The 24,626-nt window shown below is 38.0% G+C and overlaps 3 protein-coding genes across 3 annotated transcripts; all 3 read right to left on the bottom strand.

The window, feature by feature from the left end:
• Positions 1-3,223: 3,223 nt before the first annotated feature.
• On the bottom strand, positions 3,224-5,603 carry LOC120112868 (NAC domain-containing protein 83-like). The gene is made up of 3 exons (XM_039132842.1): positions 4,487-5,603; positions 4,048-4,331; positions 3,224-3,956 (listed from the first exon to the last, which is right to left on the bottom strand). Exons 1-3 carry the CDS (start codon positions 4,641-4,643, stop codon positions 3,471-3,473), a joined length of 927 nt encoding a protein of 308 aa, XP_038988770.1. The 5' UTR covers positions 4,644-5,603; the 3' UTR covers positions 3,224-3,470.
• Positions 5,604-7,630: 2,027 nt separating this feature from the next.
• On the bottom strand, positions 7,631-8,439 carry LOC120112869. The gene is made up of 2 exons (XM_039132843.1): positions 7,994-8,439; positions 7,631-7,888 (listed from the first exon to the last, which is right to left on the bottom strand). Exons 1-2 carry the CDS (start codon positions 8,410-8,412, stop codon positions 7,720-7,722), a joined length of 588 nt encoding a protein of 195 aa, XP_038988771.1. The 5' UTR covers positions 8,413-8,439; the 3' UTR covers positions 7,631-7,719.
• LOC120112870 (probable glutathione peroxidase 5) lies at positions 8,041-23,337 on the bottom strand. The gene is made up of 7 exons (XM_039132844.1): positions 23,020-23,337; positions 22,829-22,905; positions 22,622-22,683; positions 19,239-19,357; positions 9,030-9,197; positions 8,471-8,864; positions 8,041-8,366 (listed from the first exon to the last, which is right to left on the bottom strand). The coding sequence occupies exons 1-6, from the start codon at positions 23,080-23,082 to the stop codon at positions 8,832-8,834; spliced, it is 522 nt and encodes a 173-aa protein (XP_038988772.1). The 5' UTR covers positions 23,083-23,337; the 3' UTR covers positions 8,041-8,366; positions 8,471-8,831.
• Between the last annotated feature and the right edge of the window lie 1,289 nt (positions 23,338-24,626).

Below are 24,626 nucleotides of genomic sequence, written 5' to 3'. Positions count from 1 at the left end.
CGGGCCAGTACTACTTTTTAACGCCAAACCAGACCAGTCAGAGCCGGTACCGGTTCGGTACGGGCTGAACCGGCTGGTACGGGCCAGTTCAGCATTCTTTGGGTACAACCCACAATACCAATCCAGTGAACCTTGGTCCTAATTTGTGGCTTTTTTTTTATACAATGGCTGCCCCAGTACTTGAACCTACATCATTATGCTTGTCGGCCTAAGTATTTTACCATTATACCAACCAATGACCCCTTTAGAGCATAAACCATTATCATTTCAAAATAACAACCTTAGATTTCCTAATCAGTCCACCATTTTAAATAACTTTTGTTATGAAAGTTAAAACTAGTGTTGTTAAATTTTAATTAGTCTCAAATTTACTATATTTGCCCAAGATTTCATTTTTGCGGTCCTAACATACCTATTAAGATCCAGAAATATCTTTGCCTTTCCTTTTTTGGCCTAAGTTTTCATAACCGTGATAAGCTGATATCTCGATCCATCTTTCTCAGCCACACGCTGAGATGGCGAAGATCTCCAAATTTCAAAACTATGAAGCAAGCAAAGACATAAGCAGAAAAATCGAGTATGAAAATGAATAGCAATATCAAATGGAAAATTCCCGATTGCTTAGCAAAAATGCAATTGCCATTAGATGTAAAAATATTGAAGGGAGAGTATAAGAAACTAAAGTGAACCAACATAGAGGCATCAAAAGCCCTATACTCAAATCCACCAATGACCAATCCGTACTTTCAGGACCTACATCCGGTCAACACACAGCAAAAGTGGGAGGTAGCAGGAGAATAGGCAACACTCCATGTGAAATAAAATTGGCCCAGGAATGGATTGTAAGATCAACAAATTTGGAACCTGTCGAGTTATTAAGTAATAGAAGCACTAAATGTGCTAGAAGACTGATCCACTTACGAGGCCAAATGGGGAAGTAATTGTATAGGGTTATGGACAGCCTTTTTCTTGGCTAGCTTAAAACAAGCACCAATTATGTGTTTTGTGGCTCTGTAATAGCACCTTTAAGAAGTCAGCAGTGGGTTTAGCATAACTGCCATGGTAAGCAGGCCTCTTACCAACAACAAGGAACTAGTAATAAACTTGGAAAAAGATGGTCTATAGATGAAGAGTCAAACAATAAAGAATCTGATTTCAGATCAACTTGAACACCACTCAAAAAATGCATTAGAAAGGATAATTTGGGGTGGTATGGGAAATACAACTTTTCAAGTTGATTGCCATGATAAAATAGTTCTTGAGCTCCTCCCAAAGCTGAGAAAGCATTCAAAAATTGTTTACGATTTGAATGATGCCAGGTAACCGATTTTTCCTTTTCTTGACTAGGTAGTTATTTATTTCTTGCTCTTTATACCTGAAAAGCATGTACATTCAATTATCCTAAGCTAGTTAATGAAATCTCCATTTTTTTCCAAATTAGCCACTTTCTCTAAAGGATCATCTGAATCTTGGAGAGAAGATATCAAGAGTTCAAGAGGTTGCTTGGGGAAGATAATATAGATTATGCTACTTACAGCTAATATCAAGAGCAAACACCCTACTCATAGATTGCACTAATTCAAGAGGATTGAGTACTTTGGGATTTAGAAGATGCAGGCTGGCCTAGTTCTATCAATCTCTTGTCAATTGGAACCTAATTTCTATGTTGTCAAATGAAATGGGTTATGTGTGCCTTGGGGATGCCAGGGTTGATTCTATGATAGACATTAATTCTTCCATAGACATCATGAGGTTTATGAAATTTAATTTTCTACCTATACATGCAAGAGTAAAATGGCTACATCCGAGATATGTCATCTCCGTACTGAACCCCGTACCGTTACCACTATGTTACTGTGTAGGTACAACTGGTATGGGTGTCGGTTCGGTGTACCGAGTGTCGGTAAGCCTCCCGTATCGCGTACCGATACTGAACCGGTATAGTACGGTACGGTATGACATACCTTGGCTACAAATGATTAGCCCTTTGGTGTGTTCTGATGCTATGGATGCTGCAACAAGTAGAATCATCTCTGTAAATATCCCAAGAACATCAAGATGGAGAGCATCATTTGGTGGAGTTGGAGCAATCCAAATTTCAAATCAGCACAAAATTACTTAAGGTCATCATTAGCTCTGAAAATGATAAGAGTGCAAACCTTGGTTTGCTGTACCGATCGATACCGATGCGTATCTACCGTATCTTACCATACTGATACATGGTATGGGAGGAGTATCGAGTTTCGGTATAAAGAGCTATCTCATGTACCGGGCGTACCAATCTATAATAGGATGGTACCTATATGGGGTCCGGAACAAAGGTGGCGAACCTTGATGCAAACAACTTATGATAACTTTCTTTGGTTCAATTTCTTTCTTTTTGCCAAGCGGAAGGGGCAAAGTCAAACAGATTTATTGTCCTCTAACAGCTGTATTTCTCCATAATAAGGAATTAGTGTATCATAAGGAGGAACCTATGCATCTATCATGTATTTATTGCTTTAATCATTAAAGTGAGGATCGCTAGTGAGCAAGACAGAGTTCCGTTGCCCTATCCATCAACTTTCATATCCTTGTTTTCTTTCATTTCTGTTATGATCTCTCTCTGAGTTTATAACATCATTTCTTTCTATGTAAAGTCTCATTCGGACTCCAAATCTACTGCCCTCAGCATATCCAAAGTAAGAAGGGATCGGGACACCACATGAAACATTTTTCATAAGATTTCTTTTTCAAAATAATTATTTTCTAATCATGGAAACTAGTCAATCTTCAATATCTACTTGTTTTAGTGTCATTGCTTCCCTGGGCATCCAAAGCCAGATGGCACAGATATATTAGATGCCAGCGACTCTTGATTGCTGCATGGAATTGGAACCGTGCATGAAAATTTTCAGAAGATTAGTTTTTCGTAATGATTATTTCCTAATCATGGAAACCTATCAATCTTCGACGTTTGCATGTTCCAGCTCGTGGAGGCTATAGTCAAAATTGTGGATCCTTTCTCTAACTTTGCAGTCAAATATCCATAAGGAAGGCTAAGGCATTACGGTGCAGGGATATGGTAAACTTGTCACTACTTTCAGCCATACAAATTATGGCACATTGCCCTTGTTTGCAGAAGGATGATTGATGCAAAGATGCACATGGAACAGATATTGAAAAAACCCAAACTGCAAGTGAAAAGAGCATTAGAACTATAGTTCTACAAATCACAATACAGACTAGTTGAGTAGCAAGGAACAGGATAGAAAGACAAACAGCTAACTTGCTGATAAATTGCAATACATTCAATTTAATTTACCATACTGGGTATATTACAACATTAGTGTATCCCAGGCTGAGTTTCATTCCTACACTTTCCTTTGTTGTGTACAAAATAAACTTACATAATGCCAAAAATTTAATCCTTGGACCCTATCTTAGACAACCTGCTAACTGTTTACTTCCCACTAGTTTCATCACTCCTCTTAGCAGAACCAGTTGACACCTTGCTCACCTAGTTGAGCATTACTGGGTGGAGCAGCTTGAATTGGCAGGGGAAGCCAAGCTGTATCCTCCTCCAAGTTGGGGAAATCTTGTTCAATCAAATTACAAAAACTTTCAAGCTCTTCAGGGTTCTTTGTGATCCAGTCACAAGAAAAAGGAGCAGGTGGTTGCTCTGGAGGACTGTCTTCAATGCCAGTGCCAGGGACAATATGTGAATCACCAAATAGTAGGAGAGATCGATCCACTCCAGTGCCACCGCTGGACAAAAGGGCTGCAACTCGGGAAAAACCAGGGATATCCGTGACCGTGTCATGTTGGAGGTGTGTGAAGTCTGGTAGCAGACCAGCAGCATTGCCAGGCTCCTCCTGTTCTGCTTCATTGTCTTCTTCACTGGAATCATCACTGGCCTCATCATCCTCAGCTGTATTCCCTTTATGATGGATCTCGCACAGCACCCAATCACTTCCCTACAAAAGAATTAATACGCACAAGAATGGCGTATGAATAAGATGGAGTGGTGTCAGGTAGTACGAAAGAAAGGCATGAGATCAATCCTACCTGGTTTGCAGTTGGCCGATGCTGCTTGGATTCCTCGGAAAGACGATACTCTTTCATGATCCAACCAGTCTTCTTAGACCTGCCGTTGCCCTCATAGTAGGTCAAGGTTTTATATACCCCACCAGTGTATTGTCCACCATCCGTAAGAACTGGCTTGTCTCCGGCGCTGCAAATCCAGTGGCCTCCATTCTTGACCCTGCGATCTCTATGCTTTTTGTTCTTGGACCTCTTATCCAACTTGGTGAAGAAGTATCTACTCTTTATCCTCGTATTTGGAAAACGCTCTGCAAAGAATCAAGAATCAAGAATCAAGAATCAAGAATCAAGAATCAAGAATCAAGATCCTTCTTTCATCGTTTGAAAGGAAAAAACAAAGAAAGAATTGAAAGCGAGCAAGATGTATATCTTGGCTAATAAGAGAAGAGAGAATAGGAGTTACTATGGAGGACTGCTGGCTGGTGGTTGTAGAGCTCGACTTCCTTGATGATGTTGGTGGGAAGGGGTTTGCCGGAGTCCTTTTCTTTGAGGTACTCGATGAGTTCCTCCATGGTGGGAAGAAACCTATACCCTCGGGGAAACTTCTCCTTCTCTCCCATATCAGTCTTTCTGTTAATCTGCGCTCCAAGATTGCTCCAATCCCGAACAGAGAAGTGTCTCTGTAAATAGAAGGAGAAGAATAAGGAGGAGAACAAGAAGTAGAAGAAGACCGTTATGATTCGAGCGCTTTTCTCCCAATCTCAGTCGGCTTCCAGATTTTAAACCCTCAAAACCACGCGTTTATAATACGCTCAAGATTTCTTTTGTTCCTCCCAGCGTATTAAGTTTTCTTGAAACCCAAAACAGAGCTACAATGGACGCTAACAACGGCTAATTTTCCCAGGGTGCAGCTGTTATACGGTTTTCCGTACAGATGTTATACGATTTTCCCCCCAGCGATCAGCGCAGAGCTTAATCCGCAAATAATGGGAGATACGCATATAACGGTTATTTTTTCCGGTTGTTATTTAACTGTCAAAAAACGGAACCAACCTGGGGACTCCTGTTAGCCCCCGAACAAAAAGTAAGGCCACGGTTTGCTGGAATTGAGGGAACTGGGGCGTGGGCCCTCACAAGCTTCGTCTTAGATTAAAGAACGTGTAATTGTGTTCTTATCTTTCTATCACCTTGCGTGTATAATTTTATCAGTGTATCTATCTAAGACATGGGCTTTCGGAAAAAATGCCGAACCTAATTGTTATTGTCCCTGGAGAACCAAGAACTGGCTTGCTCTGTGTGGGAGGCACAGGGTGATTTGGATGAACCTTCAAAAATATGCCAAGATGGAGTGAATTGACTTTGATTTGGGAATGTGGCTTTTGGGCCATTTTCAGTAGTCGAAGATAAGTTCTGTGGCCTCGTAAATTGGTAATGATAAATACGAACGGAAGTTTTATCGATCTGGCTCAGGAGATCAAACTTTATCTGATCCAGAAAGATACAAAATAAGTTAGGCAATTAGGGGGCTGCTTTGGATTTGAGCCACACTAAAAGTGTTTCAAGGATAAAGATCAAATTAAAACATAACCTTGAAACCGTAGGATAAAGATGAAAGTGAAACTTGTTGAAGTGGTCTACTTTGAAAAGATGACCATACTTTATATGCATGATAATCACAATTCTATCATCGTTACTTAATTTCCACAAACAAATACTTCTCCTTAGCTCATAGCAATGACAGTTTATCATATTTAGAATGCAGAAGCTACACCTTGATTGAGCAATGAGGTCATATCAAACATTCATCAATTTTAATGATACACTTGTACATAATCAATTGAAAATATAACTATGAGTGAAGAATAAATATGAACTGTCTATTTATTTATATATCACATTAGGCCGGATTTTACTTAGGTTGAAAATGAAACCTAACCCAACCATACTTCAGGTCAAGTGAAATTTTTCAGCCGAAGCATAGTCCAAAGTTTATATCTCAATCCAATAGTATCCAATATACGGGTTGGGCGGCTAGGTTTAGTTGAACCCAATCCAAATTGCACCATTATATTTGATCCTATCATCGCTCCCTTTAGTACCATCAAAGATTTAAGTTCCAATAGGACAGCAGGGCATTCCACCATCCTATGTGTTCGAACAGTGTCAACACAGGACCGCGACGAGATGGAGAAAATCCCTATCCTGAGTGTCGAGATGCAGTATATCTTGTTCCAAGCAAAAATCACAATAGTTGCTTCCCCAAACTATGAATCCTTACTGAGTCATTATAAAATACCAATTCTTTTTGAGCGCTAAGATATAAAAATATAGATATCCACTTATAATCATCAAATAGTAGCATCTAAACAATAAAGAAAAGAATATATTATGTATATGGCTTATTGCATATTTAACTTTTGAAAATCACTATTTACATGTACACTCCTTGAATTTTTGTAATGACTCCCCTACCATTACATATTTTAATAATGATGTAAATAAATAATTGTTAATAAGATGAGCTTATTAAGCATGCTGTTGATTTGAGTCATTAGAGCTAGGCAACAAAAACAAGAAAGAGTATAAAAGTATACTAAATAAAGCCTTGATCAAATGATCCAATATTCATATAATATATTGTATGTAAAATCAAATATATTCATGATTTATCAAGCCAAGCTAAGCTCAATAAATTATTGGCTCAGAGTGAAATTAATTTAAAGTTTCGCTTTGCTCATTCAAGCTTGGTTTGTTTAGCCTAAATATAACTTAATTTGAGCTTTTTTTCAGCTGAACACAAGTCGATCTCAAGCTGCTCGATTCGTTTAACGGTCCTAGATAGGGATGGTATAACCCAACCCATAAATTGGACCCAACCTGATCATATTTGTGCGAGGTTTGGGTCAAGGATTCTTCAATTAAGTCACGCATGGGTCAATTTTTTTGACTTGAACTTTAAATGCGTTGGCTGCGAGTCAAAACTTTGACTTGACTTGGGTAATAAGGGTTTCGATCTATTGGACTAGAAAAATTTAAATTCAGTTAAATCATGATATTAACCAAGAGTTTTCTAAGTGTCTAGTCACTTTTAACAATAATTCTTTAATCATTTTAGAAATGAGCCGATAAGAATTCTAACAGCAAGATTTGATATGTTAGGTTGGTCCATTAAGTATTCAACCTTGCCAAATAGATTGGATAGGGTCAAATGCATAATTTAGGATTATAGATGATCCAAGAGGGCTGTGGACTAGTTTGGCTATGTCTAGATGTGGTCTTGGAGTAAGATCTATCATATCTAGTACTCGATTATGAACAAAAACTTTCAATATCGTAATTTCTCATACAACATTTGTTTTCAGTGTGCCAGACGCCAAAATGATGAAGCTCTCGATGAGCACCACAAGAGTGCAAGCACCCTCAAGGGATTCTCTACATGGGATTCTCTACATGCAACGGAGGTTGATCTATGATGATGTTTAAACCTCAAAATAGATAGATCAAAATAAAAAATTTCTTTTCAAGTAAAATTTGAATTAGTGTACCTTCTAATTCAAGAGGAGAAGGACAACAAGATTGAAACAAAGTTTATGTAAAAATTGAGATCTAACTCCAAGAAAATTTTAGTTTTTTGTGATTATTTCTAGTAGTAATAACTATCTAAAAAAAGTTACAATCTCTTCTATGTACAAAAAGTTACATCAGATTAGACATTGGCAAAGAAGGTTTGTGTGAATCAGCACCAATAAATTTGATGGGGGTCTCTCCAGAGACGGTCCTGATGATTCCATCTTCTATCAATGAAAAAGGTGAAAGTACTTGCCAGAAAACATCAAAATAACCGTGCTGGCACCCCAATATCTCGCTGCACCCAAAGCTTGAATTAGGGCCTCAGACAATATTATGAACAAATTTTACTATGGCCTTAATGTTATCTTCAGCAAATTTAAACCCAAACTGCTAAGCTTACGTTCTGATCACTGTTTGGTAACACCCAGGCACTGCAAAAAGCCGAAGTATCAATGAAAAGATATCCATTGATGTTAATGTGGATACCCTACAAATACTTGGTGGAACACATTTTGTGTGCAACTGCCTCGACATTTTCTGCAATGGAACTCCCAACTGTTGTGTACTAGTAATTTTGAACCAATTTCCAAGCAAACGGAATATAATGGAACTCGCAGCTGGTGAAATCGGCAAAATCTTATAAAACAGCAGGAAAGATGCTTCATGTTTGCATGTTTGCTGAGAAATATGGCAGGTTCCACCAGCCCGGATCAAACGTAGCCTGCTCCAAAGTATCAAACGTGGCTTGAATGCTGAATGAATCAGAAAGAACCCTGGGTGCAGTTTGAAAGCAGCAGTAACTTTTGAGGTGAAGCCCATGGGTCAAGAAAACACAAAATATTTTAAAGGAAATGAGATAAATATTTCGGTGTCCTACTTTTTGGGGACTCCCATTCAGTAATAAGATGCAATGGATGCTGGGATATGGTTCAGTTTACATCCATTTACTGGCTTCTGCTTTCAAAATATACCAAAACCAAATGCAGGTCAACGACATTTGACAGTTCACAAACTCAAACATGTACATCTCTAGGACAAAAGGCACAAGATACTTCAAAGCCGGTAAGATGACCAAACCCATAAAAGCGACTCTATTTGCAAATAATAAAAGTCAAAGCACGAAATAATGATCAAATGGTCATATGAACAAAACAGCAATGTAGGCATATATTCATGCAAAGGATGGTACACCAGTCTGAACAGAAGACCATTCTCTCCCCAGTCTGAACAGAAGACTGCTAAATCTCTCCTAATGCTTTCTGGATGTCTTTCTGTAGATTACAAACCCAAAGAGGGAACAAAATTAAGCAAAATACGTAAATGACATGGAACCAGGAAAGAAAACAGAATCTTGTGTGTTTGTGTCTGCCGAGAGAGAGAGAGAGAGAGAGAGAGAGAGAGAGAGAGAGAGAGAGAGAAAGATGGCAAAAACAAACCTCAATGGACAATGGGGCAGTTGTTGGCCCATATCGGCCAATCACTTTGCCCTCCTTATCGACTAGAAACTTGGTAAAATTCCACTTTATTCGAGAACCCAATATACCAGTTTTGCTTGCTTTAAGAAATTGATAAACTGGCTCTGTGTCTGAACCATTTACTCGAACCTGTACGAGTGACATAAGCAACAAAGAAAAGAAAAACCATATAACTAGTAAGAGAACATAATGGAGAAGCCAGCCATGCGGTATATCAGCCATTATATGTGTGCAAATGGACAAATGAATACAGAAGCAAATAAGTTGGTTCACATGTAATCCGATCGTTATATTTATTTGGTCAAATTTGGATCAGATCAGGTCCTAGATTACCCAGCAGCAGCAAAAACATGCAATCTAATATTGTGCTCAAATCATATTACCCAAATAGACCATAAAGTGCCAACATGAAGCCCCAGCATCCGTGGGTAAACATGTTTTAGATTCATACTAGTGGATTTCAATAATATACTGAAGGCAATAATTTGTGCCACCAAAAGGTGCCTCAATTGGAACCTCAGCTTCTAATATAATCAGCAGCCTCCTAGGGATTCTTCTGTTTCTGTATTGGCTTACTATTGTAGCATCTTGTCAAGGCAACATGTTGGTACAGAGCCCATCAGATACCGATGACATACTGATAGTTGGATGCACCACATTGCCAAAAAGGATTATATTTTTCCTTGCACTCTGTATTTTCACTAAGGTGCTTTGTCCATTCACATTACAATGTTCATTGCTTTGATTTCATATTAGGATTGCCACATAACGCATCATCCCAGCAGGTTTCAGGGGCTAGGACCAGCTTTTTACAGAGTTGTTTCACTTACTTTTCTCTCTGCCCGAGTTTTGGATTATTCTTCGTTACAATACCAGAAATAGATGTTAAAGTCGATCATTTTAATTGATTATCATCTGTCATTTGGATTCTAGATAGCCTATTAAAATATATTCACATAATTTGAAGCATTACTTATTCAACCGATTAGGTTTGTTTCCAATCCAGTTCGCTTCAGTTTCCAGCATTGGAACTGCTTATGACCATCAAAACATAATGCAACATTCCTATCATCCGTCAAGATCCGCCAAGCATAAAGCAACATTCCTACCATCCGTTGAACATAATGCAACATTCCTATCATCAATTGAACATAATGCAAAATACCTAACACCAATATCCTTTTCCTTAGTTGCATTGTTTACTTTGAGGTTCTAAGCTTTTCTAGGTGCAAATTTGTGCTCTTTTGGCCTTGAAGCCTTTGAGCTGCTCCTTGTTGGTCTTTTCAGTAGCTGAATGAATTCTCTCTGAAATTATTTCTTGAGTTGCATTGTTTATTTTGAGGTCTTAAGCTTTTCCAGGTGAAAAATTTTGTTTCTTTTGGCCATGAGTTCCTTTGAACTGCTCCTGATGGTCTTTTCAGTAGCTGAATATATCCCTTCCAGTGTTGTAGGAACTTCATTCAACCTTTGCTACCCTCTCGTCCAGTCCAATTAGAGCAACAAAGACATGCTTTCCATCGTCCCATTTATATTTTGGTCTCAGATCCCCTTACAAGATATGGTATAAAATTATAATAAAATTGGCCCTATGGGAGTTCGACTCACCCCATATTTCATTAACTTGTTTTCCTTACATCTTTTCTCAACCTTTAGAATTATAGTGGACCAGAAATCTTATTTTACGGGATCAAAAATTTATACTAGCCGCCTTTGTGAATTTAATCCATCTTTTCAATTCCTCGGGTTGATCAATTTTTTATTGTTCCATGCGCTACCAAAATTTTGCAAACCATTTCATTTCCCAAGTCAGTCGCTTTGTTAGCCTTCATGGCTTGTTTAATTGCTTCTCTTTTTACCACTTGACCTATAGATTTCAGATTTTGACTCATAAAACTATAACTGGTCTATTCCTACAACTGACCTGACAACTAGCATGATCCACTGTGCAGCCTTTATCTGTTTTTTTATTTGTTTTAGACAGTATGTAGCCTTAGACCTTCTAGATTTCGTAGTAATGATTATTTTCCATTGAGATGCAACAAAGATTTCTTTGAAATTCTCTTTCTCTGGTCATTTATGTGGACTTTTCATTTGTGACCTTTTTTGTGTTTGAAACAATTGAGTGTGACCTTTTGTGTCTAAAACAACTGAAAACTCCCACCTTTTCCGTGTACTGTTACTACAATGGAATTAAACATTGGCGACTCTACTTCCATCAGCCTTGCACGAGTCACAGAACAAATCCTTCAGTCTCAAATTTCTAGCTTATCCACAATTTCCACTGATCATATTGCATCAAGGAACAGCTGCTAATATCAGCTCGTTACTCCTCACAACTTCAAGACAATCATGATTTGTGCATCAATCTTTATGCAAGTTTTGTCTTCAATGATGTCGCATCATATAAAATGACTACCATGAGATGTGACTATCTTCCTTTCTGAGCAGCGTCATTAATCCTCATCTCCAGTTAGTCTAAAATGTCTAGAATTACTGCAATGGATTTATACTTCTACATATCTTGCTTGCTGGTCTACTTGCTGATAATATAGCTCATCTTCTAGTCTACTACATTGTCAGGTGATTAATTAGCAAGCTGACTTAGGACCAGCCAAAATTAACCCCATAATCATGAAATTCTATGTTGTTGAGGTCACTATTCGAAAGGTTGATTTGCTCATAAACACTTGCTTTAGCCTCCTTCAGCAGCCAAAGATCACTTGCATTTAAATCTATCAAGTCTATCATAAGAAATTGTACTTGTTCAGTTGTTTGGCAAGCTTACAGATCATGCAGTGTGTCCAAACATAAGATGTGCATGACATTTCTATTAATTAAATATAAAACTAGATCCAGATAGACCCAAAGTGTTATGTATAGAAAAAGAAACTAAACTAATACAAGTGGATGGAGAAGGTGGCACAACAAGATGTTCATGACCTATGTGGGGCCTCATTGTCTCTGTCTCCTCGCAATTAGCCTCTTGATACACCAATCATGGGCAAAAGCCGAATGAGAAAATGGACTTATGATCAGTATGTCGGTTAACTTTAAAAAGTTTTCTGCCCGGAAGTTGGCTAAGAAGGTTTGTATCCATATCAGGAACTCACTCATACAATATATTTGATGTCTTGTCCCATATTATCTCAGCTAAAATAAATTGATATATCATGAAACATAAGCCAATAAAAAAGGATCTTACCTAGTTATGATTCCAACAATCTACTGAGAGGGGTGAATTGAGAGCAGTCCTAGCCATCGTTTGTCGAACCGACCTGAATTGGACGGGCATCGGGGTCCTGGGAGAGCGAACTGAGGACAATCCTAGGAGAGGGTCCTCAGTGTGCCTCTTTCAGGACCTCGGTGCTTGCCTGACTCAGATCAGTTCGGCAAGCGATGGTTAGGACCAAGGTTCGCCGTACCGGTATCGGTAGGCGTACCAGTCACCTACCAGACTGGTATGGTTCCGTTCGTACTGGAACCGGCCGGTACGAACTGGCCAGCTCTTCCCCGTCGGAGCCGAGGAAGAAGAGAATGAGAGAGAGCGCAGGGGAAGAGAGGGAGGTAGGAGATCTATGGCTACCGTTGGAGAGCCGCAGAGGGGCGGCGGAGCCCGCTGGGGCGCAGTGAAGGCCGAGGCTGCTGCTTTTTAATTTAGGGATTTTAAGTGAAGTCGGCAAATTCGTTGCCGACTTCACTTAAAAATCTCCAAAAAAAAATTCGAAACAGGGGACGCGGCCGCGGCTTTTTAATTTGAGAATTTTAAGTGAAGTCAGCAAATCAGGCGCCGACTTCACTTAAAAATCTCCGAATTAAAAAATTTGGAGATTTTTAAGTGAAGTCGGCAACGACTTCCCTTAAAATTCCCAAATTAAAAAGCAGCGGCCTCGGCCTCGGCCTCCGCCCTCCGCCGCGCTACCGCGGTCTCCGCTGCCCCTCCGCCCTCCGCCGCGCCACCGCGGCTTTCCGATGACGGCCACAGGTCTCCTCCCTCCTCTTTCCGACGCTCTCTCTCTCCTTCTCTTCGTCTTCTTCGTCTCCGGCACAAAACCAGCCCGTACCGGTTTTCACGGCTCCGCCGTACCGGTAGCTGGCCGGACCGATCCGATATGGCCCGAACCGGCCAGTACGGGCCGGTTCGGCGAACCCTGGTTAGGACTGCCCTTAGCTCACCCCGCTTAGGATACTGGATTGCGGAGACCATAACTAGGCAAATTGGGCAATTCGGCCTATACTAAACCGAACCAACACAAAATCAGAATGGTTGTCTATTCGAATCGGCTCAACTTATAAAAACCTTCCAATCCTTCTTGATTGCTCCCACCCTCTTCTCCCCTCTTCGACACCAACCGACATTGTCGCCTTCGAACCAAAGTTCTAAATTTCGTGGGATGGGGATGTCTCAATTTGCCCATGGAATGGGATGAATCGCCATTCCAACATCCCGACACTTAGGACAAGCAATGGCCGAAGATGTGCCGATCGAAATGTTGGGACAATAGTGGGACAGCCTTGTCCTGACACTCAAGATGGTACCCCAACCTAGTGTCCTACAGTACGTTCCAACGAAATTTGAGACCATGCTTCAAACCACGTTGAAGACGATTTGTCGTCCTGACGCTGAAGATGATGCTATCATCCTCAATCGACATTGAAGACGACACCGCCACCCTCAATCAATGCCATGGAGGCCCTCACTGACATGTCAGGCCCCAGTCGATGGTTAGGATTAGGATTCGAGGCTTCTGACTACTATTGTAGATGAGGTAAGTCCTGGTCTTTCTCTCTTCTCCCTCCCTCCTCTCTGTAAGTCCTCTCTCCCTCCTATCCTTCTCTCTCTCCCTCTCTCCATAAACCCTATACCTCTCCCTCCCTCCCTCCCTTCTCGCTCTTCCTCCCTCTCCTCCCTCTCCCTCTCCCCAGTTCAGTATGCCTCGAATCAGTACGGTACATACCGGTACCATACCAAATCACTTGTTGGCTGGTACAACCCACAATACCAGTCCAGTGAACCTTGGTCCTAATCTTTGGCATTTTTTTTACACAATGGCTACCCTAGAACTTGAACCCGCACCATTATGCTTGTCAGCCCAAGTATTTTACCACTGTACCAACCAATGACCCCTTTAGTACATAAACCACTATCATATCAAAATAACAACCCTAGATTTCCTAATCAGTCCACTATTTTAAATAACTTTTGTTATTAAAATTGAAACTAATGTTGTTAAATGCTAATTAGTCTCAAATTTACTATGTTTGCCAAGATTTCATTTTAGCGGTCCTAACATACCTATCAAGATCCAGAAATATCTTCGTCTTTCCTTTTTTAGCCCAAGTTTCCATAACCATGATAAACTGAGATCTCAGTCCATCTTTCTCAGCCACTCGCCGAAATGGACAAGATCTCCAAATTTCAAAACTATGAAGCAAGCAAAGACATAAGCAAAAAAATCAAGTATGAAAATGAAAAAAAATATCAAATGAAAAATTCCCAATTGCTTAGCAAAAAGGCGATTGCCATTAGAAGTAAAAATCTTGAAGGGAGAGTATAAGAAACTAAAGTGAACCAACATAGAGGCATCAAAAGCCCTATACTCAAAATCCTCCAATGACCAATCTGTACTTTGAGGGCCTACATCTAGTCAACACACAGCAAAAGTGGGAGGTAGCAAGAGAATAGGCAGCACTCCATGTGAAATAAAAGAGGCCCAGGAATGGATTGTAAGATCAACAAATTTGGAAGCTGTCGAGTTATTAAGTAATAAAAGCACTAAATGTGCTAGAAGATTGATCCACTTAGGAGGCCATATGGGGAAGTAATTGTACAGAGTTATGGACAGCCTTTTTCTTGGCTAGCTTAAAACAAGCACCAATTATATGTTTTGTGGCTCTGTAATAGCACCTTTAAGAAGTCAGCAGTAGGTTTAGCATAACTGCCATGGTAAGCAGGCCTCTAAGCAACAACAAGGAACTAGTAATAAACTTGGCAAAAGATGGTTTATAGATGAAGAGTGAAACAATAAAGAATCTGATTTCAGATCAACTTGAACACCAGTCAAAAAATGCATTAGAAAGGATGAAAAACATTTGGTTCTAGACAATGCGCTGCTTGGAAAGATAAAATACAAATGTCTGACTCCATAGTGATGATTGATGCCATTAGCCCATCATCCCCAAATAGAAATTGTGACTACTGTTCTCTCCTAGTAGGCAGAGTAAAAATCTTCAGTAAGCTAACACACTGGTAAATGGCTAAACTAACTCCTGAGACCTGAATTGTTGTGAATTGGTCATGTCATAGTTGAATAGGCGGAATAAGTAATTAAGAGATAAGAGTCATTTTAAACCAATTGTCATTTATAAAAATTTCAGTCATTCTCTTGAGGGATACTAGAATGAAATATGAATGTGAATCTGCATGTCATGAATCCACAAGTTTGATGAAAACAGAGGAAGCATGGTAATCTCATTGTTCTTTAGGATTGATGCATCTACAGATATGTCAATTAGAGAAGCCAAAAAGTAAAAGAAAACAGGATTGTACATGAGTTCATAACAATGACCCACCAGACAGGCAACAAAAATCCAGGAAACACCGAAAAAATGATGAAATAATGATATTCTAAACATAAAAGCAGCTGATGAAAGCAAAATGCAACATCAGACTACGTACCAAGAAGGGAAGAGATTAAGGCAGCAAGGGAGGGGCAGAGTAAGACTATGTGCAAGAAAAGCCAACTCATCATAAAAAGGACTAGAACAAGTATAAATACATTTACTACTGATTATAGTAAGGAAATCTTTTCAGAAAATCAAATATGGAGTGGATACCAAGGGACAATACAGGAGAATCGAATAAGGCAGCAGAATAGGGTTTGCACGTATGAACAAAGGACAGACACAGAACAGGCTTATTGGGGCAGCCAGAGCTCCAGTGGCCTGCTAGACAATTTTAAGAGTAGTATATTGAACACCACAACTTGTCTTTCTGACCAAAGTCAAGGCTGAAAAATAGCAAGAGGGAGAAATGCCTAAAACAGTAGATAGTGTCGCAATCTACTATTAGCAGAAACTAACTCCCAAACCATCAGATTTCAGCACCTTTTTGCTAATTAGACACTGGATCTAAAACCACCTCAATGAGCCACACTGTGATATCGGTGGACTGGTCAAAGTGATGCAATAGCTAGCTGGCAACTATTTACTGAAATATGGTGATATTCTAGCGAGAATACTGAACAATATTAGCATTAGAAAGTGATGCAAGGATCAAATCAAACAGCTAGATCATTCAATGAAGACACCAATAATAAGTGATTATTACAGGCAATGGCAGGAGCTGTTATCCTATAACTGGAAGAACAAACATCAACAGTTTGCTTAAGGCAATAGTCCAAATAAACATTGCACCAAAGTGAAAGCTCAAAACTCCAAACCAACAATACAGTCAAAGAAAAGTGTAAAGTGAATGTATACATGGTAAACTTGATCAATACACGACATATGTACACATCCTAACATGGATAAGTTTTAGACTCTGGATATTGTTTCTTCTTTCTTGTATGATCTATATATAGGGAAAGCTTGTAAGACTGCAAGATATAAGTATGATTATTATAAATTAGATAAAGTTGCAAGGTATTAACTATTAAGTAGATGATACTAGTAGATGCCTCTTGGTGTTTAACCAACTAACACCATTTGCTATCCAAGCTTCATGTCCAGTGCATTATCAGGTTGTATCCAAGAACAGAGTTAAATTATGAATCAAATTCCTTTAGCTTGAAATTATCTAGTGATTCCCAACATTGTGGACTTATCCCCTTATGCTTTGCAAACTCTTGTCCACCACCATTACTTGTAGATGGTACTGCAAAATTTCTGCATAGAGCATTTTGCATTCATTATATTCAGTATCACTAAGCTCATTAACATAATTAACATATTCTCGTTCAGGTATTTCCACGCCCTTAGCCATTCATCAAGTCTGACTACAACTTTTAGCCCTTCCCAAAGAACCCCACTTCAGTTGTCCTGGTTGTAATGCTCTAAATTTGATTTATCTAATGAAGAAAACATTCAGCAACTTGTAAAAATCAACTTTCAGTCTTTCCAAATCTTTTCAAAAGTCTAATTATCCTTGATCTTCATGAACCTAACCTTAATCATGATATTAAAAATGAATGGATGAACAGTAAAATACATGCTCCATTGCAGTCTTGTTGTTTGTTGTTCTTATAATTACCGATAAGTGACAGTAAATAATTTGATGAACTTAAGCACATTCCATCTAATAATCCACCTTATTTTCTTGAGCAATGCAATACAAAAGTGCCATCACCAGTGTTTGAACTCCGGACCCCTTCCTAGAGCAAGCCATTAGGATAGAGGCGTCAATGATTGGACCCAAGCCCTGAAGGCTTTATAATCCACCTTCAAGCATAATATTGTTCAATATTCCAGAAGGCTAGTTCCAAAGACATCTTAACATATTGATCACAGACTCACAGTACAACTAAATACACTAATCTTTGACAGGGAAATAATGATCAATACGTTAATACATCAAAAAACCCCTAGCAAAATCCTTTTAAAAAACGAATGTCCATTCCTACCAAATATAATACAAAATCCCTGGCCAGGGAGTAAGCACCCTACCCGTGAGTCACATTCACATGATCCCATGTGACATGAACAAGGCAATTGATGATTACACACCCTCTTGTGTGAGTTTACATTCTTTTTGGTCTGTCGCTCTCTAAAGCATATCTAAGAAGAAACGATGGGAGTGCATTAATAAATATGATAGGAATACTTAAAAATAAACATGTCATCTCTTTTCAAATGGACTCTTTGATCTCTCTCTCTCTCTCTCTGCGTGTATCTGTGTCTGTGTGTCTAATCACGTGACTAGAGAGAGACAATGGAATGGAATCAATTAAAAATATGAAAAATCTGTCAGTGGTGCAAGGAGATATATGGAATAAAAAAAAAAATCACCACCAGGGCTAAATTGCATGATGATTTGATTTCTCATCCATTGTCCAACATACGCCCTCATCTATCACTTGTGTCCACCACATAAGGTTGCATCAAACCCTTGATAAAAGATCATGAGCCTCCATGAGACATCAGGAGCCAACTTTTTTTTTTCTCAAACAGCATGTATCATCACAAACTTGGATAATTGAAACAAGCATCACCTCTGATCCTCCACATATCCATTGCACATGCTCAATACTAGATTATATCATAAAATTTTAGACTAAACATGCAATTATCAGAGACCTCAGACCATGGTACCGTACTAAACCAAACAATATGGGGCATATATTGAACCGTACTAGTTCAGTACCAGTACACAGTATGGGGGGCGGTATGCCGAACTGGCCCCATACTGACACAGTGATAGCGTCGCACTGGTACCGAGACGGTATACCGTGCCTCAGACCTTCATCAAAACCATTTTTCTCTCTAATAGAATGTATTATCAAAAATTTCAATCACTGAAACAACCATTACATATGATCCTTGAGGCATCCATCTCACAGGCTAAAAGTTAATATGCAATAAAAAAACAACAAACAAAATTAACATTATCCATTAACACAATTTTAAAGGAGAGTACTGTGAACTTCCAACTATTGGATTGTATATGATATTATAGACAAAAAGTGATAAAGGCAAACATGGCGATATGCCATTTACAGACCTTAAAAGTCAACTTAACCAACTACAATTGGTTTCAATAAACAATTGAATACTGTTAAGCTACAGCAAAAAAAATGACAGATAAATGTTAATGTAATGTCTCAAAAATTTTAAGACTAGTGTCATCTGCCACTATAATGGTATACAAAAAAAGTTGGATACTGCATGTATATCATTCCTGTGTAAAAGACTTGAAGACATAACCAATCTTTTATGGTTACATTTACATTAGCAGAATCAGACAAGCATATAAACAGCACCAACATAATCCATCTGTTTTCACTTACATATTGTTTAATTATATGAAAACAAAAAAAGGTTTATTAGTAAATGCGTGCATGCATGTGCATTTGCATTTGCTGTATGCATGTGCATTTGCAATTGCTGTATGCATGTGTGAGAGAGCTCCAAACGATGTCACTCTCTTCAGTAACCCTACAGCTAGAGAGCATTTACCTTTCGGAAAATTGGATACTCAGCCTTGTATCTTGTACATGCAAAATTTTTTATGTCCTGGTTTGTCCCGGGTTCTTGTCGCAAAAATTGATTGCATGGAAATGCTAAAATTTCAAAATCTGAAAATTCCCAATATCAAATAAGTCAGTTTCGAACTTCAGTCCGAAAAAAAAATGTGAAGAATTGTGAATGAAAATATACTTTGTAATAATGCAAAAACTGTTACTCTCTATTTCAAAGAATTCTATAAACTCTGAGAATCTAATGAAGCTCGACATCATTAAAATGGACTTGCGAATAAGTTCACAAATGCATGCCAATTAAATATAGAAACCATAAAGAGCAAAGTATGCCAAACCAGACCGAACCATCCGATTCAGCCCATGCCGAACCGAACCAAACCAATGGAGAACTGGATAGGTTCTATCCTAAATTTCAAAATCCTCTCCGAACAACCCCAAACCGAATAGTTCAGAGCAGAACCAGTGCAAATTTGAACTAGTTTGAGCCCCCCCACACACACCATCACCACCACTACCTCCTTTTTAAAAGGATTGAATCATAGTCTATTGAACCGGGGTGAACCATCCGGTTCACCCGGTACTGAACACGTAGCCGACCAGCACGAGTCCCAGTACCGGTTCAACTAACCTTGATAAAGAGTATACTTATAATCACACCCTCAAAATGAGTTTCTTTTTCCAAAGATTAGGTCTAAATTTTTTATTTCACTATGAAATAAATATTAAATCTAATTATTTTCTTCGACATAAGTTGGACATGAAAAAACATGTTTGCATATACATGCATTTAAATATGGATAAACATTAAGAGAATCATTATGATAAAACCCTTAGGAATTTATTTTTCCAAACATGTAAATCTAGAGTTATTTGATTTATTCTGCAATAAAGGAGGCATCTAATGCAGCCCCTTGGCCTTAGGAACGCAAACTTACTTCACCTGAGCTAAAATGAATTTGACAACTGGTCGAATCTGAGTATTCCTTTTATGTAATCAATAATGGAAACAGAGTGAAAAAGAAAGGAAAACAAGAAAACAAGGGTTGGAGTAAAAAAGGATCAGAAGTATAGGGAGAGAGGAGACAAAAAGAGAAAAAAAACCTCCATGAGGAATCCAATTCATTCAAAATAAGAAAATACAACTTATCACTCTCCATGGACCCATTTCTGTAGAAACCCCAAAAACCCTAAAACAATGTTTCTTAATCATAAAGAAGCTCCCAATTTTTCTTATAATAAAGCTACGCCTCTAATCTACACAATTTGACTCAAAATAGGACCTCAAAACAACCAAAAACTCCACTATCATAAAACTACTCACCTTTCTTACAAAAGATAATCATAGACTTTACAAATACAGTAAAGTTAGTATTTCAACAGAACCCCAAATAGAAAGCCATGGATGTCACTTCAAAACACAAACCCGCCCAAGTGAAAGCTAAACTAACAGTTCTTCATGATACGGGGCGTACTATACCGTATCGGTTCGGTATCGGTACCCAATACAAGTGGAATACCGACATTCTGTATGCCAAAAAAATTCGTATCGTACCGTACCGACACTGTGCAAGTGTGGCACCGGTACGGAGTCCGGTACTGAGAAGACGAACCTTGGTTGAGATCTTAACATATAGTTATAAAAGTACAAAAACTTGCCCTTGATTTCGAATTCCATAAACAACAATAATAAGCTTGCTAATTTCACTACTCCATTTATTAGCAATATGTAATTTAAAAGCAATACAATTAAATATATTATAGAAAATGGAGTTACACGTGATTTAATGTCTATATAGCATAATCAAGTTGGATTTGGTGATCCAAGGAACCATATAATTCATAGTACAGATGTAGATCTTATCTTCCTGACGGATCCCGATCCAAAGATACAATCTAGATTGCCTAGGGCTATCTTAGACCAGATCGTAAGATCTGGATCATGAATCATAATTATTTAATACAATTAAATTATATTAATGGACTTAAGTACCTATGTTGTGTGTGTCTGCAGGTGCGGATGCAAGTAACAGATCCATCTAATATCTGAAAACTTGCACTTATGGACCAGTTTCATGCTAATAATTATGCCCAAGTGTTGGGTGCAGGTACTTAAGTCTGAACCAAAGGATCAGCATAGCATAAGCTAGAAAGTTCATTTGAATGTCTAAGTTTTGCATTTCTTATTGCATAAACCATTCTCATGAGTATCTTTTATACATCTGCACTCCACCATTAAAGTTCCTTGTGCAACCATGTTATAACTTAAGACCTCCCAAGTCCCAAGATCACTTTGACAAGTATGTAAATGCAGTCATCAATTTTCAGATTTCATGATATGATATATCCAAAATCTATTTCAGATCCTATTCTCACATTTCATCAAATAATAGATGTTCAATTTTTGTTAACAATATTCCACTTTTAATGAAAATATGAAACTAAGATCAAAATATTTGTTTTCCTTTTTATATTAATAAAAGTGGTTTTGAAATTGTTTGTCGAGCATCATCGTCAAATTAGGAAACAAGAAAATTTATATGAATAGTCTACATGTCAAGCAAGAGATTACTGAATTAAGGCCTGATATTAACTAAGTTTGTGATAGGAACTATGTTACTCAAAAAAAGGAACATACAATTTTAAATAAATCCTTTTAATTGTGTGAAAAAATGGATGATTAAACGGTTACAAAATGTAATTATATTACAGGAAATACTTAACCATCTTTGAAGCAAAGGAACTTTGAAAGGATGGCTATATGACTGAAAGCTTTGGTCCATCAGAGCAGTTAAATTAATGACACGAGGTCATCTAGATGTGCGAGAACAAGCAAGCTAACCTGAGTTGTTATTCACACTTTAAAGAGGCAAATATCTAAGCTCAATCAGGTCTTCCTGAGTTATCACCAATTACCATCTCATAGTTCTCTTCCAGAACCAAGGGAAAAAAAAAAAGATCTACTTTCTGTTCACCTTGTAGTCTATAAACGAAGAAGATGCACCAGCAAATTGCATTAATTGATATGTATACGTTGAATTCCAAACCCACTAAGTTATTGCAATACTAGCTTAATGCACAATCTGCTAATCTCCAAATTTAACAAAGATGTCTTATTATAAATCCCATGAAAAGCTGATTAAACCATAAAAACATCCCAACATCTCAAAAATGAATAAAAAAATAAAAATCAAAAAAAAAAATCCATCGATATCCATAATGGGCATGAAGGAATAAAGCATATCACAAAGAGCAAATCTTGATCTATGCATATCAAACGATTACCAATAGTAACAAAAAAATTTAGGAGCACTACCCCCCGAATAGAATTCACACAGAGACGGCGAGGAAGAACTCACTGACCTTTGTTTTTATACTTGTTGTAGAGCTCTGTCAACTGGGTGTAATTGCTATCCGTGAACCCGCTGCTCCAGAATTTACGAAACAAAAGAAAAAAGAGAGATTTTTATGCATCATTATATAGAACTTGAAGCCCAAAAGGCTAAATTATCCAGTTCTAGACAAGCCCAGTCAGCAAAAGACAAAGAAAACAATAAGAAGAAGAAATACCATTTGGAAGCAACATTGACGACGAGAAGCACCTTCCCCTTGTAAATCCCCAAATCGACGTCCTTGCCGCTGCCATCCTACACCCAAACCACAACAAATTATTCACAAATTCTTGGCCGACAAGAATCTCATAAAAACATCAAGGAACGGGAAGAAAGATTATGGAAGGAAACCCAGAGCAACATCCCTACTTTGACCGTGAATTCATGGATGGAAGTATTTGCCGGAGAGGCTTTGGATTGGAAAGTCCCCATCTGTCCTCTCTCTCGCCGGATCTGGTGATATTTTAAACCCTCGCCGTCGCCGGTTCTTAAAGCGATCGATCCATGTTATTTAGACGGGGGGAAATCGGAGGTGAACAAATAGTCGCCGGAGTCTGCGCCCGAACGACAGACCGTGTTTTATCTTCCGAGAACAGTATGTCTCCCGGATCCTCACCGGTCTTTAGATCGCGGCCACGCCATCCATCGTTCGTTTTTGGCATCTAGCGAAAACATTGGCAAGTCCTGCAATCCAAGAAGGTCAAAATGCCACCTCATCCCCTCATAGAGAAATCATTGCCTACACCCCATGAATCAGCGTAGCCATATATACAGCCAATCATAATCACTGATTTCCATAATGATGCGCCGAAATACATGTCCGATAACTGGGACCAACAAAAAATATAAGTTGTTATTGGCTGCGTGCATGACCATATAGTGCATACAATGTAGGCAATAAAAAATTATATATATATCCAAATAGAAGTCACACCGGTATGCACGCTCGAATCTAGATATGGTCCTTTGTCTGGTTATGTATACCCCTATCTAGATTTATATAATTTTTTATACTATAAAACATGTAAAGTTGAGAATTAAAACTTGATTAGTTGTTTGGTCAAAAAAAAATAGAAAATAATAATCATAAATAAAAGTATTTTTTTAAATGATTTACCAAGAAAATATAAAAATTATATTTTAACCCATGGACGCAGATAATTGAATTTGAACTTTATTATTTTATGCAGTTATTATATTATAAAAAAATAAACTGTTTTTTTATAAGAAAATGTCTTAGAAGCAATTGTAATAGCCATCATAATGCTGTATCATCTGTTCTGGACCTTCTGGTTGTATCTTTGTGGAGTTTGCTTCTCCCCAACTTCCAGCTTGGGATCATTATGAGGATAAATAAGGATGAAATAATTGTATACACCTACTAGAATAATAATATAAACAAAATATATGCAATATAAAGCAATATACTCTTCATAAATAACTATGAAATTATCATGTCAAAGAAGATAGTTTGAAAATTAATGTACATATTATTTTTTTGTGATCATAATTTATTAACTACATAGTTTGGGATTTCAAAATGGGATAATTGACTTGTGAAATATTCGCTCTTAAGGATGCCCTAATGGAATCAAAGGTAAAAGGTTACAAATAATTACTATTTTATGTCACAATAATCAATATATAGTTATTTTTAATTTTTTATTTAAATCATATCTAGTTTCATTGCATTGCTATTATAACTTTTCTCATCTTTGTTTGACCAACCTACTTTAACACCTATCTAATAACAGCTATTCATATTTTAAATGCAATTGGTAAACTAACTTATTAATTACCAATAAATTAGCATGGTTTAGATAAGTTGGCAAAGGAACCTAAGACTCCTCTATACATCTGCTAGATCCGTTAGATTAGTTGCTTGATTTTGTTGGCTGGAACCTCCACAAATATATAGATGTATGAATTTTAATGCATATAATTAAAAACATTAGTGTTATGATTAAGAGTTTTAT

Source organism: Phoenix dactylifera, chromosome 13, assembly GCF_009389715.1.
Source record: "Phoenix dactylifera cultivar Barhee BC4 chromosome 13, palm_55x_up_171113_PBpolish2nd_filt_p, whole genome shotgun sequence".
NCBI classification, from domain to species: domain Eukaryota; kingdom Viridiplantae; phylum Streptophyta; class Magnoliopsida; order Arecales; family Arecaceae; genus Phoenix; species Phoenix dactylifera.
Note: the sequence above shows the minus strand (reverse complement) of the source record. Positions and strands in the feature narration are given on the sequence as shown.